General features: G+C 38.8%; 1 protein-coding gene across 9 annotated transcripts in view; it reads left to right on the top strand.

The window, feature by feature from the left end:
* PCLO (piccolo presynaptic cytomatrix protein) overlaps window positions 1-18,009 on the top strand; it is a 547,854-nt gene that overhangs the window by 478,068 nt on the left and 51,777 nt on the right. For all 9 annotated transcript variants that reach the window (XM_073619550.1, XM_073619551.1, XM_073619554.1 and 6 more), the window contains 2 exons: window positions 6,142-6,280; window positions 8,496-8,554. In XM_073619550.1, coding sequence (XP_073475651.1) covers window positions 6,142-6,280; window positions 8,496-8,554 — 198 coding nt within the window. The remainder of the gene's footprint in view (window positions 1-6,141; window positions 6,281-8,495; window positions 8,555-18,009) is intronic.

Below are 18,009 nucleotides of genomic sequence, written 5' to 3' on the forward strand. Positions count from 1 at the left end.
ACAATCAGCTTTCAGGTTTTATTGTCAAAGCTTAATTGAACAAGCTGAAGTTAGAAGCTGTTTGGCTACCATGTACAGCTGCACCAGATTCTGAGTGCACCAGTTTTAGTAAATCTCCCCCATAGTGACAGTGCCGAGGAAAGGAAATGCCGATAACCGTCATTTGTTTACATGGGATCAGCTGTGATTGGACACAGCTGATCACATGGTAAAGAGCCAATGATCACCACTAATCACCAAGCTGCGTGCCCCTGAGGGTGCGTACGAGTGGCATGACCTGGAGCACATTATATGACATCCACCTGGAAGGAGGAGAGTCCCGCCCAGCTGTCAGTCTGCTATGGGCCTATCGGGAACTGGTTAAAGGTCAGACAGAAAACCCCCACAAATTTTGACAGAGAAGAAATAACAATGTATTTAGAACAGATATAAAGCCAAAATCCCCACACATTTTGAAGTACAAAATCTGTTGATTGAAAACTGTGTTTGTACACAGGATAAAAGATCTTTTGACAGGGCACATCTACAGCAGCACACATTTTTTTCTGCAATTTAAGAAAGCTTCCTTTATCCCTGTAAATATTTCAGAGAAAGTCATAGCATGAACATAACACACACCATTCATTTAGAAAACAGAAAAAAAAATAATGATTAGAAAACCAACATTTATTTATGAAAAATACATACCGGTACTAAACAAATATGGCTGCTTTACAGAAAACCATTATAGATATTCAGCTATAAGACCAGACATCCAAAGTGTGTTTAAGAGCTTCTTGCCCACTTTTACATTGTCACAGAACAAAATGAACCACAAAGTTTACCCTCGCAGAGGGTGTCAGAACACAAAACTGAAGTCTTATATAGCCTCCTGTCTGTTCACCAGTTAGTCAGCACCTACACTCAGCCAGGATGTACTAAACTGTGTCCAGCCACTAACTTGGTGTCTTCTGCACTACACCTAGACTGAGAGCCAACCCATTACCTGATAAAACATAAGATTTTGGGTAGCACGCACACTCCACCTTGGACCATGCCCTTTACCAGCTGGGGTTTTCTGTCACATACCTCCCTTCCTGTTTGAACCTGGGGGTTCAAGCACCTGCTTACTAAAAACAGTGCGCTCAAAATTTTTTCTTCTATTGCAACCAGCTTGGTGCTCCACTTTGAAAGAAAAATCTTGAAGGGCCAGAAACCAGTGGGTCACCCTCAAATTGCGCTTCTTGGCCTGAAACATCCACGTTAAGGGAGCATAGTCTGTTATTAATTTGAAGTGGCATCCCAGCAAATATTACCACAGAGAATCCAGGCATCAATGTCCAAACATGCTAGCTCCATAATACTATAATGTCTCTTTGTTGATGTCAGCTTCTGACTTAAAAAGACCAGTGGTATTCTTCTCTATATACCTTTTATCGACAGGACAGCCCTAATTTATACACTTGAGACATAATTTTGAACCACAGTTCTTTGTTGAAACCTGGGAATACTAGGACTGGCTGTTTACAGCCTGCTTCAAACTTTAAAATCTTCTTCAGCCACTGGATTTCATTTGATTCCCCGGGGTTTATGCCTTTAGTCAGTTTGGTTAAGCATGCTGCTACAGTAGCAAACTTTGGACTGAACCTAGAGGGTACCCAATGACACCCAGGAAGGTTCTCACTTGTTTCTTGGTGATACAAGTAGGCCAGTCCCTGATTTCTCCCACTTTATAGAAATGGGGTTTTATTAGGCCTTGCTCAAACTCAGGTACCAGGCTAATTTTTGGGGTTTGCTGTTAAAACTGCTTTCCTAATCAAATTCAGGACAGCCTGAACTTTAGGAAAACAACTTTCCCAGTCTGTTCTCAAAATAACTATGTCATCAAGATTGGCTGCTGCAAAGTATTGATGTGGGCTAATAATTTCATCCATCATTTGTCTAATGAACCGGGAGCTCCTTATAAGTCAACTGTCATACTGTCACAAACATTTTGGGGTCACAAAGGCTTTTTTGTTTCCTCTGTCAGAGAGACCTGACAATATTCCATAGGTTAAATCAAGGGTGGTCAAATACCTGGCTAGATCCAACCTCTCAGTTCATTAGTTCATCAACCTCTGGCATGGGGTAAGTGTCAAACTTTGATGCTTGATTCGGTTTCCGGAGGTCATTACAAAATCTCAAAGTACCAATTGGGCTTGTGCACCAAGACTATTGGGCTACAGCATTTACTTTTAGATCTTTTAATAATGACAAGGTCTAACATTCTTTGTACCTCATCTGCCACTGCCTGTCTATAATAGGGCTTAAGATGGATACAAACCTTTTGCAGCTGGGAGGCCCTGAGAATAACTTATGCTCACACAAAAATGTGTTTGTTTCCTGTTTTGGGCAGGGGGCAGAGGGAGTACATTACCCTTCCTTTTCCCTTCAGCAAGAAGCCTGTCAGTCATTTTTGTGATTCATTTTCTCTTTTTCTGTTTCTGTTTTTCTAGCTGATAAACTTTGAAGTTCACTTCATATATTCGTCCCACTATCTCATAATTGTCCTGCAATTGAGCCAGAAACATACTATGGAAACTAAGACTAGCACACAATTTCCTTGGAGGAAAGTTTGTCTTCTTTCCAACCTCTTATACACCCATTCTTTGGGCCTCTTGAACCTATCGTCTTAGTTCTGATGATGGGGGTCTCCCTGAGGATTTCCAGGGACTCCTCTGGCTCACCAGCTAAAAAAGGGAAAGGGAAAAAAAAACATTTGTAAGTCATATTAGCAAAATGTTGAGGTAATCAAGTTAATTAACATCAACAAGAAAAACTTTCAACTCAAGCAAAGGATCAAAGAATACATACTGTATATATATAGATAGATATATATCTATCTATAGATAGATAGATATATCTATCTATCTATAGATAGAGCTATATATATATATATATATATATATATATATATATATATATACAGAGAGAGAGAGCACTTTGCAGTTGCACTCATTTTCCCAAGAGCTTAGTAAATTTGGTAAAGCTGTGCTGATTTGCATCATCCAGTCATGCAAAAATGCATTTTTTTTATTTTACTTGCATCCAGTTGTGTATTCTTTAAAAGTGAAGCTTTACCATATGTACTAAGCTCTGGTAAAAATGAGTGCAACTGCATTCGCAAAGTGTATAGTCTATTTGCCTTTATAGTCTATTTGCCTTTAGTAAACCAACCCCACAGGAACCTAACTACTTGTCCTGGAACAGCCTACTTCTGCCCAGACACTTGACTTTCACAAGGAATAAATCCAAAGTTACACAGACTTAATCTCACCATACAAGCAAATGGCTGCTCCTCAGTCTGTCCTGCGCAGACATCTGGTTTCAGGGTGGAGCTTCTTCCCTAAACTGGGAGTTTTATAGAGCCCAGAACATTCAATCTGATACAGCTAAGTTTGTTAACCCCTCTAAATGGCACAAAAAGGAAAACAGCTTGTTTACAGCATGAATCTGGGACAAATATATCTCCCATCCTGGGCACAACCCATAGTTTTTCCTGGCTTCCTGCCTTAATAATATATATAGGGTAAGTGTTTCTTTCTGATGTTCCTTTGTTTGGCTACCTCAACATTTTGCCAATATGAATTTGATAGGATATATGTTTTTGGAAAAGATTCATTCTCAGCAGTGCTAACCCCAACTGCACTAGCATCAGTGTTATGCTGAAATGGGTCTGGACTCCACTCAGCATAGCCTATATTCTTTTTGGGTTAGGGGCCTGGCAGAAAGTTCCTTGACTTCTTTCAAAAGTCACTATGGCAGTAGGGTACTTCTTTCAGTCACCATGCTCATACACAACTCCTACCAGGTGCTAGGTCATATGCTAAAATTTAACAGGTCCAGCATGTACACTTTTCCCACTGATCTTGACTGCACAATTCGGTATGCCCAGATTTGTGACCAGACCATGGAGACATATGCGTGGCAACCTGGGACACGAGACATGTTACAGCATCATGTCTCATTCACCTCACTGACAGCACTATATGGGCCCCTGGTCTTGGCAGGTACTCCCAAGGCTTGGCCTTTATGCATGCTTAGCCCACTAAGAGGTTTTCAGATACCTTACCTATTTTTGGGTCCTCCTTGTCCTTGGAAACCAGTTACCAGAGGTAAAATCTGTCACAGTGGTGCAGAGCTGACAGGGAGGTCCTCATCAGTTTATTGGCACTCCACCAGATCCACCAGTTTGTCTACTCTTCCTCATTTTATCCAAAACAAAGTACACCCAGAAGTTACTTTTCTATGTATAAACAACTTAAGGTAGAAAAGATCACATTTTTAGAAATAAACATAAATAATACATTTTCTGAAATCAATCTAGGCAACATATTTATAAATATAAATATATAAATACAAATAATATATTTTATTGATTACTGCAACTTATCAATAGATCCCCTTTTATGAATATATACAGTATATAAGGTTATATTTATAAAGCACTGAATCTGATATTTGCTATACATTCACAGCAGAAGATTCAATCACTGTAATTTAAAATACATACATAAGGAAGATAACCCTGCACCAAATGTTTTTAACATTTACTGCTTTATAAATATAAGCCTTATATACTGTATATATTAATGATAAGGGATTTATTAATAAGTTGCAGTAACACTACAGAAAACCATCATAGAGTTCTTGCATTTAAAAAAGCATGACAGAGAAATGGACAACTTAATAATGAAAGACATCTTTTTACTAAAATAAAAAAAAATCAATTATATATCTTCCAATTATATGTATTATAAATTATCCACTGAATGAATAAAGCTTCAAAGAGAAGAGAGCTTCCAAATTAGAAGATCTGACAGAGAAGCCCGCTAAGTGAGAAATAACGTATCTATTCTCTGTGAATGATCAAGAATATAGATCTACTAACAATTCAACCTCACCACATTAGGAAATTAAAAAAGGGGGTTAAAATATTCTTGAAGAGTGGGAATTTTAAAGCCCAACACAGGGGAATTTTTTTTTTCCCATGGATTGGGGCTGTGCCTGCACAGCATTGGTTATCTGCTCGTTTTGCCTAAGGGTGAACACAGAGCCTAAACTCACACGATCCTTTGGAAAACAGCATTCCCCCATGTTCAGCAGTGCACTGTTCCTGTTCCCTAGATGATAGAATTTTTTTTTTGGCTGGAATTGGCTTTAAAGTTTATTGACTGTATGTGCAGCCCAGGAAATTAAAATGTAATCTTAAGGTCTGGGCGATGAGGGCCCAAAAATATGACGCACAAAAAACATATAATGTAATGTACCGAAGATATAAGAGATATGTTCACAGGGTATGTCAACAAAACCACAGGAAAAAAAAAAAAATTTACAGGTGCTTCTTTTTTATCACCCTGTGTTTATTTTATTAAATATTGTTTTAAACCTGCAAACTTTAAAGCTAGCACTTTTGCATTGACAACCTAGTATGAATAAAACAAATGTGTAATAAGGAAAAGCTTAGTTTACCCGATAGATAGTCTTACTCACATACCATTCATTGACAGAATTATTACATATATATATATATATATATATATATATATATATATATATATATACACACACACACACACAAACATATATAAAATAAAAGGGGGCAGTGTGAAAAATGTGTGGGTGTCTAACTGTGAATGGCACTCAAAGCCACTACAAAGGGATATGACAGTTTGGATAACAAAGTTAAGTTTTTCTAAGATGATAATTTTAGACCATACATAAGCAGCAATACAACTTAGTAAGATTAGCTGATTTGTATGTCACATCAACAGGCAAGTGTCAGAGGGGCCCAATGATCATTTCCATCATTGTCATAAAATATGTAATTCCTTGGTTTCCTCTGTATACTCTTACAGTCTTAGTAATCGTACATCAATAAAGTATATAAACATTGCAATCTGTAGGTTTAACATGCACAAGAAGGAGATTGGTGATATAACACATCAGAAATATAAACTGTATATTTACATCAGCTTTCTGTATTTGTGTTTGTTATTGTAAGTCTTATGCAAGGTCTTTAGGAGTTGTATATGTTTCTTAGGTTTTATTATGCAGCTTTGTTTTAGATATCATCCTTTAATCCAGTTGTCTATAATTCAACATTTGCCTCTTTTTTTACAGCACGAACAACTTCTCACAGGACTACTGAATCTACTGTTTCTACAACTTCATCAGTCAGCAGCTATGTCAGTGGGTACAACATGGAGACTGATGGCAACAATACACAGGCAGATAACAATCTGTTTCAAGTTCCCAGAATGTAAGTCTTTTTTGCTTCTTTATAAGGCTGGCCGGAGACGGTTCGAATCTCAGCTGGTTTAGCAGGAACCGGCTGAGATTCGAACCATGTATGGGCAGTCTAAATGTACCAAGTTGATCGATCAACTTGAGTACAACCAGCCTGCTGGATTCACTTGGGATTATTGCTATTGGCTGCTATAGATGCTAGTAGAGTCGTTAGAGAAACCCTGCTCCCCGTGCTGGCAGCAGACAGTTGATCAGCAGGAGGAAGCAGCTATCACATGAGTGAGATGTTCAAATGGGTAACTAGTACTTTGTCAGGACATCATTTTAGATTTTTTTGTAATGTTTATCTGAAATAGGTTTTTGAGGCAGCTTTCACATGTACTATATGACTGTATTCAGGGGTTTGTTCACATTCCTATACAATTAACACTGGGATGAATTCAAAAAGCACTTAGTCTGAGCACACTTGCAGAAACTGGGGGCAGTAAAGCACCAATACTTTACAACACTACTAAGCGGGAAGTGCAGTGTAAAAAATTTAATGAGCAAATATGGACATATATATTTATAAATTGTTACATGAAACATTATGTTTAAAATACAGATATACATTGATGAAATGTACCTTATATTATATATCTTTTGTTTATTGTATTTGTATGCCATTTTTGTTTGTTTGGATAGCATGGGGAAGGGTTACTGCTATTAGACAGGAGAAGGAATAGAATCTCTGCAATGTTTTAAAAGGGCCTGTGTTCTTGGACAAATGCAGCTTGTTTTAGGTGCCTTCTGCTTCCATTTGACATCAGTTTGAAATGCTCCGGTGATCATTCAGAATTTATTCACAAGTTCTTTTGACCTCCTTCTCTGCATGTCACCAATAGTAAGATTTGCTTTTCATTTTTCCTAACATTGTTTCAAGTTATGGGAATAAATTGAAGCTAGACTTTAAAAGAAACATTATTATTATTATTATTAATATTATTATGAAAAAATAGAGGATGGCTTTGCTGATCAATAATGTTCCCTTTCTTCAGTACTGCCCCAAAAGGTATTGAGATAGGACTTCTGACTTTTTTGATGTGTATATTTGTCCCAGATCATTGACCAAAAGTATTTGGGCTTGTGGGCATAACAGCCAGGTAGCCTGTATCTTTACAGGAAAGTCAGCAATGGCTGACCTCCTACATCCTTTCTTGACATGTTTCCTTTAAACCCATTATATTTATTTGTATAGCAAAAATAATTAGTAGAGTGCATACATTTCCTTTAATGAATCTTGTATTAAAAGGAAAGTAATTGGTGCTTGGGTCAGAAGAGAGTGGGTCTTTGTTTCAGATTTCATTTTCTCCACATTTTATATGAGAAATACATGATTTCAGAACTGTATTTCTAGCCTTTCTTCTCCTTACTTAACCTTACTTTTGGGTGCTCGGAACCGTGTATAAGGCAATCTGAAAAAATTTTTTTAAAAAAAAGATTGAAAAGCATTAATATGCTTTCATGATTTGAGAAAACAGAAAAACTATTTCATAAGAGGTTAACATAAAGCACATCTAAACCTAAGAACAAAAATTAGATTTATTGCAGTTAGCCAGCCTTCGGGTGTTTTTTTTTTTCATTTTTACTTGGTGATTTTTGTCAGTCAGGAAGATCATGCTGCTATTATCTGCTTTAGCATTACTGCTTCCTTGGCTAACTCCCTGCTCCCTGGACAAAAATGATGATACCCTTTCAACCTAAGAGATTTGAGGTGAAGAGCTGACAGAGGAAGCTGCATTGCTGAACCAGGAAGATGACTTGCTTATTTAAAAACTACTGTACATGTGTCATGGCATGTGGATATATAGTGTGAAAAATGTAAATAACAAGATTTGGCTGTACAGAATTGCCAATCCTTTAAACAGTTAGCATTTTGTATTTCAGTTGTACTGTATATTTGCTGTTTGTCTGGTGCTTCACTTTAAAAACCATAGTTATCGTCAGATGGTTCTGTTAGATTTTATGAATCTAGGAACAGCTATAAATATAAGAAGATATAAGAAGCTATGGTTACTAAGCAATCAATACTTTCCCTGACCTTTCACCTGTATATCACTTTTTAACGAGTGAAACAAATCACATAGTCATTGTGCTAGCAATATGATAAAGAAATATGTTTCAGTGTAACTTTATAATGCAATAAAACTGATTTCAAGAAGGTCATCTTCATTATTTTGTTTTCAAAGTGGAAAAATGAATCAAAATGGACAAGACCAAAATGGAATAGGCTTGACTGAAACAGAAGGTAAGATATACTGTTACTTGTCTTTGTCTACTTGAAACTTGACATTATAATAAACAATAAACATACATATGGGTAAGCTGGTTATACTGTCAGTGAAAGCCTTAAATATTGGGATTTTCTCTTATTGCAATTTCCAAAGGTCCAATTGCTATTGCAGATATCAGAGGAGACAAGGGGCAACTCTTCTTGTCCTCTGTCCTACTGGGATATTATCAAAGAGTAATGAGAGTAATTCCTGCATTTGAATCATTGCTTGTGGATTGAAATATTAGTTTTGAAGCATACAAATTAAGTTAGGGCCAAAATTCCAAACTTTCAGTAACTCAAACAAATGAGTCCAACAGAATTAAAGGTTTTCTGTAAATCTACTGATAATAGCATTTCTGGGTAAGAGGGACTTCCATTCCATCTGGATTATATGAGAAAAATCATACCTATAGCCCTTTTAATCTAATCTCATCCTTGTCACCCCAAGATAAATTCTACCTGGTCTTTTCGGATTTATTCACCCAAGAATGAGGCTAGTTGATTAGCCAAGATTTTGGTAAGTAATTTTACATCATTGTTGGTTAGGGAGATCGGTCTATATTTTACTATGTTGCTGGCATCTTTGTTGAGTTTACGGATGACTGTGATAAAGGCCAAATTGGTATCTCTGTTCATGGGTTCCTCTTGTATAATTTTAGAACAGGACACTTGGGGATGCTCTTGTATAAAAGCTAGGATTTTTTAGGTGCCAATAACTCCAGTCATAATCACACATTAAAATTCAATCAGTTTATTTAAGGAATGTGGGATGGGGAATGCGAAGGGAGGGGGGATAGGGGAAAATTATAGTTTTATGAATGAGAATTTTGAACAAGGTATTTTATGTTTTGTATGATGTGAAATAAAAAAAAAAATAGACAAAATTTATGTTTGATATATATCTCATGAATTCATTGCAGTTACTTATCATGGTGTAACAATCCCAACATGTTTCACCATTTGATAGGTTTCCTCAGGGTATGTATGCTACCACACCTGGACAGATACATTAAATTAAATATAAAGGTGAATGTATATGCATAGAAATAGTACATTCAAGATTCACAGTTGGATTCATATAGTACATTAGCTACTTGAATCAAAATTTGGCTGAATAAGGGTATCAAAATCCACAAAAAAACAACAATTAATTAACATTCAAAACACAGGCTGAGGCCGAAACGCATTAGTATTTCAAAGATGTTGTAACTGCTTAAGTGCAAAACAAAATAAATAGGAAGGAGCGATCGTGTACCAGCTTTTGATTTTGAATACTATTTTGCCTCCTTTCTCTCTGGTAATTTGGATGCTAATTCTTGTTTGAAAAAAATCCCTAAAAGGAAATTCTGGACAGCCGCACTCTGAAAAAATCTATTATATGCCTTTATTCACTTTTCACACTACAGAGAGTGCTTAGTCAAAGCTTATGACTAAGCAGTGATACCTTCTCCCTACTTGAAAAAATCCCAGTGGATTCAATGTCAAATGCAGCCAAATGCCCTTTCATGGTAAGATGCCCTTCAGCAATCTCTGTGTTTTGAATGTCGATTAATTGTTGATTTTTTTGTGGATTTTGATATCTTTATACAGCCAAGTTTTGTTTCAAGTTGCTAATCTACTATTTGAATACAACTGAGAATCTTGAATGTACTATTTCTATGCATATACATTCATCTTTATATTTAATTTATCTGTCCAGGTGTGGTAGCATACATCTCCTGAGACCTATCAAATGGTGAAACATGTCGGGATTGCTACACCATGATAAGCAACTGCAATGAATTCATGAGATGCATATCAAACATGAATTTTGTCCATGTTTTTAGCATGTCTATTTTTAATATGAAATACTTAATAAACTGATTGAATTTTAATATGTGATTATGACTGGAATTATTGACACCTAAAAAAATTCCAGCTCTTATACAAGAGCATCCTCAAGCGTCCTGTTCTATATGATTTTGAGATGCGTTTCCTTTGAGATTCTCTCTGACCAACCTTATCTTGCACTTGTATAATTGTGTTGAATATGTTTTTTTGGTGGGAATGAGAGTGTTCTGCTTTGTCCTGTCTTATAGCCTCTTTGATTTCCATCTATGTGATTGGACTTGCAAGGGTATTCTTATGTACGGACTTTGGTTAGTTTGGGTAATGGGAGATCTTGAAGAAATGTCTGGATTTCAGCTATAGGAGGTTGCTATGGATTACTGTGTAGGAATGAAATAAATTCTTGTAAGTCTTGTAAGATTACTTTGGGGTTTTGGGTGTAGGTTCTGGTACTGGTGTGGATTGGGGGGATAGACATATACTGAAATTTAGGTAAGAGTTTAGCTAGCTAGCAAGTAAGAGAGGGCCTAATGAATGTAATAGTATTAGGAGCCTGTATTACAGAAGAAAGAAAACAAATGAGAGTGAGTGATGATGCCTAATCTAAAAATTGTTTCTTATAACGATAGGGGACTGAATTCCTGTGTAAAACGTGCAAATATCTTAGGGGAATTGAAGTTCTTGAAGGCTGAGGTTGCAATGCTCCAAGAGACACACTTAAGTGCCAATAAGAACCAAAAAATCTATTCCAGAGACTTCCCAGTCTGGTACTACAGTGACTCACCAATTAAGGGAGCAAGAGGAGTGGCCATAGGGTTTGCCAGGGAGACTAGGTTTGAACTTGAGGAGGGTTTAGCTGACCCGGAGGGTCGGTTTCTCTTCTTGAAAGGCAAAATCAATGGCACGAAGTGCTCCCTGGCAAACATTTATGGGCCAAACAAAAACACATACAGAAAAGTAATGGGCATACTGGCAAAATTTGAAGTATTCAAGATGGGGAGGGCTATTGTTGCAGGAGACTTTAATCTGTGCTTGGACCCAGAAAGGGACTGTTCGTCGCATGTCTGGGGGAGGGGGGGAGTGTGGGCTGGAATACTCAAAAAGAAGCTGCACCAGCTTCAGCTGGTGGATGTATGGAGGATCCAGCAGGGGGACATAAGGGACTACACTTACTACTCCCCCATGCATGCGACATATTCGAGACTTGACTTTTTCCTGATAGAGCATAGGTTGCTGGAAGAGGTCACAGGGGCATCCATCGGCAACATGACATTCTCGGATCACGCACCCGTGAGTTTACATATAAAAATAGGTGAAACTGATATACAGGGCTCAGGGTGGAGACTGAACGAAGACCTGTTATTAGACAAAGACATCTTAAGGAGAACTGAGGAAGAGCTGGAGTGGTTCTTTAAAATCAATACTCCCGGGGAGATAAATGAGGCCACAATTTGGGAAGCCCATAAAGCATACATTAGGGGCATATTTATGATGGTAGGGGCGGAAAAAAACAAGAGAATGAAAAATGAAAGGCTAGCCCTGATTAAAGAGATCCAAGAACTAGAGCAACAACATAAAGTATCAGGAGGGAGGGAGGTATGGACAAACCTACTTAAAAGAAGAGAAGAGCTGAGGGCCTCTCTAGAATAGGAAAAGCGTAAAACTTATAACTTGGTTAAGAAAGAAAGATACATTTATGGTAACAAACCAGGCAAGCTTTTAGCTAGGGCCCTGAAAAAAAAGAAAACGAGCAATTACATTGAAAAAATCAGGACCAAGTCGGGGAAAATCAAGTACAAAACGCGTGACATAGCAAAAGCATTTCAAGAGTTCTATGGGGCGTTGTATGCAATTAATGTAGATAACTCTCAGGAGTCAGACAAACGCAAGCGTGAGGCTAGTAAAACTTTTTTAAAAGAGGCAAACTTAATAAAAATCACGGAAGAAGACAGAGTTATGTTGGATGCCCCTATGACTGTACAGGAACTAAGGAAGGCCATACAGGACACCCCAAATGGGAAAAGCCCAGGTCCTGATGGGCTGACCGCCCTTTATTACAAAAAAGTACAGGAACCATTGCTCCCCATATTGTGCTCTTACATGAATGGGATCGGGGAAAGTTGGGGGATGAGAAAGGAAGCACTCGAAGCAAGTATCGCTATTATAGGGAAGGAGGGAAAGGATAGCACATTGTGCTCCAGTTACAGACCCATCTCCCTCTTGAATGTCGACACGAAGCTCTTCGCAAAGATTTTAGCCGATAGATTGAAAAAGATTATAAAAGAGATTGTCCACTCCGACCAAGTGGGCTTTGTACCTGGGAGGGAAGGGAGAGATAACGGCATTAAAACACTAATGGTGGCCCAGATAATGAAGGACAGGGGAACCCCAGGACTACTCCTGTCGATGGATGCCGAAAAAGCATTCAACAGGGTAGACTGGGGTTTCATGTGGAACACTTTGGAAGAGTTTGGTATTGGCAATAAAATGATTAGTAGGATAAAAGCCCTGTACACCTCCCCCACCACTAGAGTTAAGATAAATGGTACCTTTTCCGATCCTATTGCGTTGCATAATGGTACCAGACAGGGGTGCCCACTTTCCCCGCTGCTTTTTGTGTTGACGTTGGAACCTCTATTGGCTAAGATAAGACTCAGCCCGGATATCAGTGGGGTTAAAATTGGGGAAGAAGAATTTAAAATAGCTGCCTTTGCGGATGACGTCTTATTGTATGTCACCCGTCCGAGGATCACCCTCCCGAATCTACTCGAGATTGTTAGGAATTACAGTAGATTATCTAATTTTCGAGTAAATGCAACCAAGTCGGAAATATTGGAAGTTGTAGAAGATAAAGACGGGGATAAGGCCTACCAAAAGTGTCTACCATTTAAATGGGGGATAAAAGAACTTAACTACTTAGGAGTCAAAATATCACCAGTAAAAGAGACACTGTTCCAAGCCAACTACATGTCTCTCCTTATTGAGATCGGGGCTGAGTTGAATAGATTTCCCAGAACCGACTTTCATGGAGAGGCAGAATAAACCTACTTAAAATGTCAGTTCTCCCTAAAATCACATATAAAATCCAAATGCTCCCAATTGCAATATCACTGAGTTTTCTGAATAAATTACACACACTGTTTCTAAGGTTTATATGGAGGGGGAAAAAACCACGAATCAAGTATGCAGAATTAGTGAATGTTAAGAAGAGGGGGGCTGGGGGGCACCAGATATTAAAAAATATTACACAGCTATAATCTTATCACGCATCATAGATTGGGTGAATAATAATAAAGATAAGCAATGGGTGAAAATAGAGAACATAATGAGCGGGGTAGATTTGGCTAAAAATGTATGGATACCACCACAATACAGAAAACTGTGCACGAAAACACTGGACATCACCAAACACGCGTTAAATATATGGGATAAAATACACAATAGGGAGAAGTGGGGATACAACTCACCACTAGTCCCGCTTAAGGACACAGACTATTTTCTGCCTGGGAGGGAAGATTTGTCTGGGAGATGGATTTTATATGAAGAGGCTCAACTCAAAGATATTACAAGTCAGGGTAAGCTGTGTACCTACCAGGAACTAAAAGCTAAAGACAACTGGTTTGCCATGGATAACTGGAAGTATAGGCAGTTGAAACATTTTGTTGAATCCCTCCCGCAGCCAATAAGGTCGATGGAAGACCTTTGCCCCTCGAAAAAGTATGTATGAAGAAAAACAGAAGGGGAGGAATGTCCAGGATTTATAGAATTTTGATTAGATTGGGAGAAGTGGAGCGCCCAGGATTTCTCAGGAAATGGGAGGAGGAATTAGGAAAAAAGATCAGCGAAAACTAGGTCGGGAGGAGCAGAGTGAACGCTACCTCAGTGAACTATAGGATTGCTGAAATGAATTTCAGAACCCTGGCAAGAATGTATGTCACTCCGGATATAGCGCATAAAATACAGGAAGAAACTTCGCAGTTTTGCTGGAGGGGGTGCAAGGAAATAAGGACAATGGCGCATATATGGTGGTTGTGCCCGGTAATGAAAAAATTCTGGGAGGAGATAAGGGGGATTATATATGCGATCACTAATAAGAGGATCCCGGACGACCCCTGGTAGTGCTTGCATCATGGGAGCAATACGCCTTCCAAGAGGTACTTGAAAGCACTGTTACCGCACCTTCTCAATGCTGCTAAAAGTCTCATCCGCAGACACTGGCTAGATAGCAGGAGACCTTCAATGTGGGAGTGGTTCAACAAAATAGAGGAAATTCACTGCCTGGAATATTTGAAATATAGTGAAGGGCTGAAGATGGAGGAGTACGAAGAGACGTGGAGAGACTGGACAAAGTATAAGTCCTCTAACCAGGCGGCCGAGGTGTGGGATAAGGAGTCAGATAACTCACCCAAATAAAAATTCAAACTCAAAATCGAGCTAGAGGATACACACTCAAACAGACATCAAGAATAGGAGGATGATAGTGAGAGGCTCAGGTCAGGACCCTTATGGGACGAGCTGCGGGGGGGAGGGGGGGTTGGGTGGGCAACTGGGTATTGGGAGAGGTAGGGTGTACAGGGGGGGGGATAGTGCTTTGGTATAGGGATATTAGAAATGTAAGTTGTAATCATAATTATTTATCATTCTTGAAGGAATAAAAAGATAAGGGGCAAAAAGAAAATGCCACAATGATGTGAAAGTATTAAGGGATAAGTTTGACTTGAAAGTTGAAACAACATCCTCCTAAGAATACAGTATTACTTGGCTGAAGTGGCAAAAAGAAAAAAAAAAAAAAAAAAGTAGTTTAGCTAATTTAGTGCCTGTTTTGGTTGGTTGTTTAAGATAAGTTTTATTCGGGTTTTATTGATTTAAGCTCATATCTAAGGGGATGTTAGGATCCCCTTCACAGATAATGTTGCCATCTATATGGGGTCTAAGGATATTGAACATGTTTGAAAAGAAGGCGAGTTGAGCGGAATTAGGTGCTTAGTAGGAGATCAAAGTGAAAAGATGGTCTTTAACCTCTTCATGCCGACATAACGCATATATGCGGCCTTCTGCTTCAAATGGTTGTACCAGGTACTGTTTTTCAAAGCCGATGCGGCTAATAAGTCGCTTGGCTGTTATTACAAGCAACGGGAGGGGACGTTCCCCCTCTCCCGCCACCAACTGTGGCTTGCCCGGGCTTTCCTGTCCCACCAGGAGGCCTGAGCGTCCGCCGGCTGGCCGGAGACGGGTCTCGGATCTAGTAACCTGGAAGCGATGTCATGACATTACTTCCAGTTTACTGGTGCCTTAAAGGCGCCAGATTTTAAAACAAAGTGTTTTATGTTTCGAATGCTTTTAAATGCAAAGGAGGAATTTGGGATCTTATAGGCCCCAGATCCCTCCAAAAAAAAATACCTGACACATGACTATTGCTGTCACAAGGTATGTTTACATTCCTTGTGACAGCATTTAGAGTGATCAAAAGAAAAAAATGTAAAGGGACAGTGTAAAATAGAAAAAATAAAATAAATAAGAAAAAAAAATTGAAAGCGCTCCATCACTCTGTGCTCGCGCGCAGAAGCAAACGCATATGCAAATCGCGCCCGCAAATGTAAACAGTGTTCAAACCATAAAGGTCATTAAGTGCAGATAAACAAGACTGGCTGATTCATCCACCATTCGATTCACAATGACAGCTTCATGCCTTATTAATACTCTTTAAATCCGTGACAATAGCTATAACAGGATTACAGAGTAAACAGGCTCATCAATGTATGAGGTCCTCCTGAGATGGTCTTCCCTTCACTGTGCCAACCAGTAGCTGCAGGAACCAAGAGTCTGGAGGAGCAAGATGGCTGCCACTCTTCCTGAAACCACTGTGGCAAAATGTAGTGCAGCTGTGCATGATAGCCAGCTTCTAATTGTTCTTGTTCAATTAAGCTTTGACAAAAAAAACTGGAAGATGATTGGTTTATATGCACAGATGTACCAGATTTTGCACTCTCCAGTTTTAGTAAATTAACCACATTGAGCATTACTGCTTGGCTTTTAAACCCTCTAAATGTGCTTAAAGTTTGACCTCACATATGTTAACAGCCATGAGATGCCATGAGATGCTTGATAGCCTTTCATTGGTGACAGGGGTAAGGACCATCTACACTCGAACTCCACACATGTATACAATAGATTAATCCTATGGAAGCTTTTACGGGTTGACTAAATAATATGCTTTCTTGTTTTAATTAAGTTTGGGATCCCATTTTGAGGACTCCACTTAAGTTACCTTGCATTTGTCACCCTTTCTCTCTCCATTTCTCCCTATTGCTTTCTGCTTCCTTTTCCCTCTTTCCTTCACTTACCTTTTCCTTGTTTACTTTCCTCTCTTTCTTTCAGATTCTCTTTTTCCTAAACATATTTTACTATTGCTTTTTGCAAAATATATAAGGGTTTTTGGATATGTTATAAGAATAGTACCAAAAGCTTCTGTCTAACATGTGTCATGTAATTTAGAAGATCTAACTCTCGCGATGACTACTGCATTCATATAGTTACCAGGTTTTTTCATTGTGTTCTTTTACTGATGGAGTTGTTACCACTAACTTTACCAAAGGTGACTGCTTTTCTTATTCTCTTTGGCTGGAATTATTCAATACTTGACTTTTTGCTTGACTACTTTTGACTGTAAAGTGTGTAACACAAAACCCTTGTTATTATAGTAGTTACATAGTTACATAGTAGGTGAGGTTGAAAAAAGACACAAGTCCATCAAGTCCAACCTATGTGTGTGATTATGTGTCAGTATTGCATTGTATATCCCTGTATGTTGTGGTCATTCAGGTGCTTATCTAATAGTTTCTTGAAGCTATCAATGCTCCCCGCTGAGACCACCGCCTGTGGAAGGGAATTCCACATCCTTGCCGCTCTTACAGTAAAGAACCCTCTACGTAGTTTAAGATTAAACCTCTTTTCTTCTAATTTTAATGAGTGGCCACGAGTCTTGGTAAACTCTCTTCTGCAAAAAAGTTTTATCCCTATTGAGGGGTCACCAGTCCGGTATTTGTAAATTGAAATCATATCCCCTCTCAAGCGTCTCTTCTCCAGAGAGAATAAGTTCAGTGCTCGCAACCTTTCCTCATAACTAAGATCCTCCAGACCCTTTATTAGCTTTGTTGCCCTTCTTTGTACTCGCTCCATTTCCAGTACATCCTTCCTGAGGACTGGTGCCCAGAACTGGACCGCATACTCTAGGTGCGGCCGGACCAGAGTCTTGTAGAGCGGGAGAATTATCGTTTTATCTCTGGAGTTGATCCCCCTTTTAATGCATGCCAATATTCTGTTTGCTTTGTTAGCAGCAGCTTGGCATTGCCTGCCATTGCTGAGCCTATCATCCACTAGGACCCCCAGGTCCTTTTCCATCCTAGATTCCCCCAGAGGTTCTCCCCCCAGTGTATAGATTGCATTCATATTTTTGCCACCCAAATGCATTATTTTACATTTTTCTACATTGAACCTCATTTGCCATGTAGTCGCCCACCCCATTAATTTGTTCAGGTCTTTTTGCAAGGTTTCCACGTCCTGCGGAGAAGTTATTGCCCTGCTTAGCTTAGTATCGTCTG

This window comes from Aquarana catesbeiana, linkage group LG03 (genome assembly GCF_042186555.1).
Source record: "Aquarana catesbeiana isolate 2022-GZ linkage group LG03, ASM4218655v1, whole genome shotgun sequence".
Classification (NCBI taxonomy): Eukaryota; Metazoa; Chordata; class Amphibia; order Anura; family Ranidae; genus Aquarana; species Aquarana catesbeiana.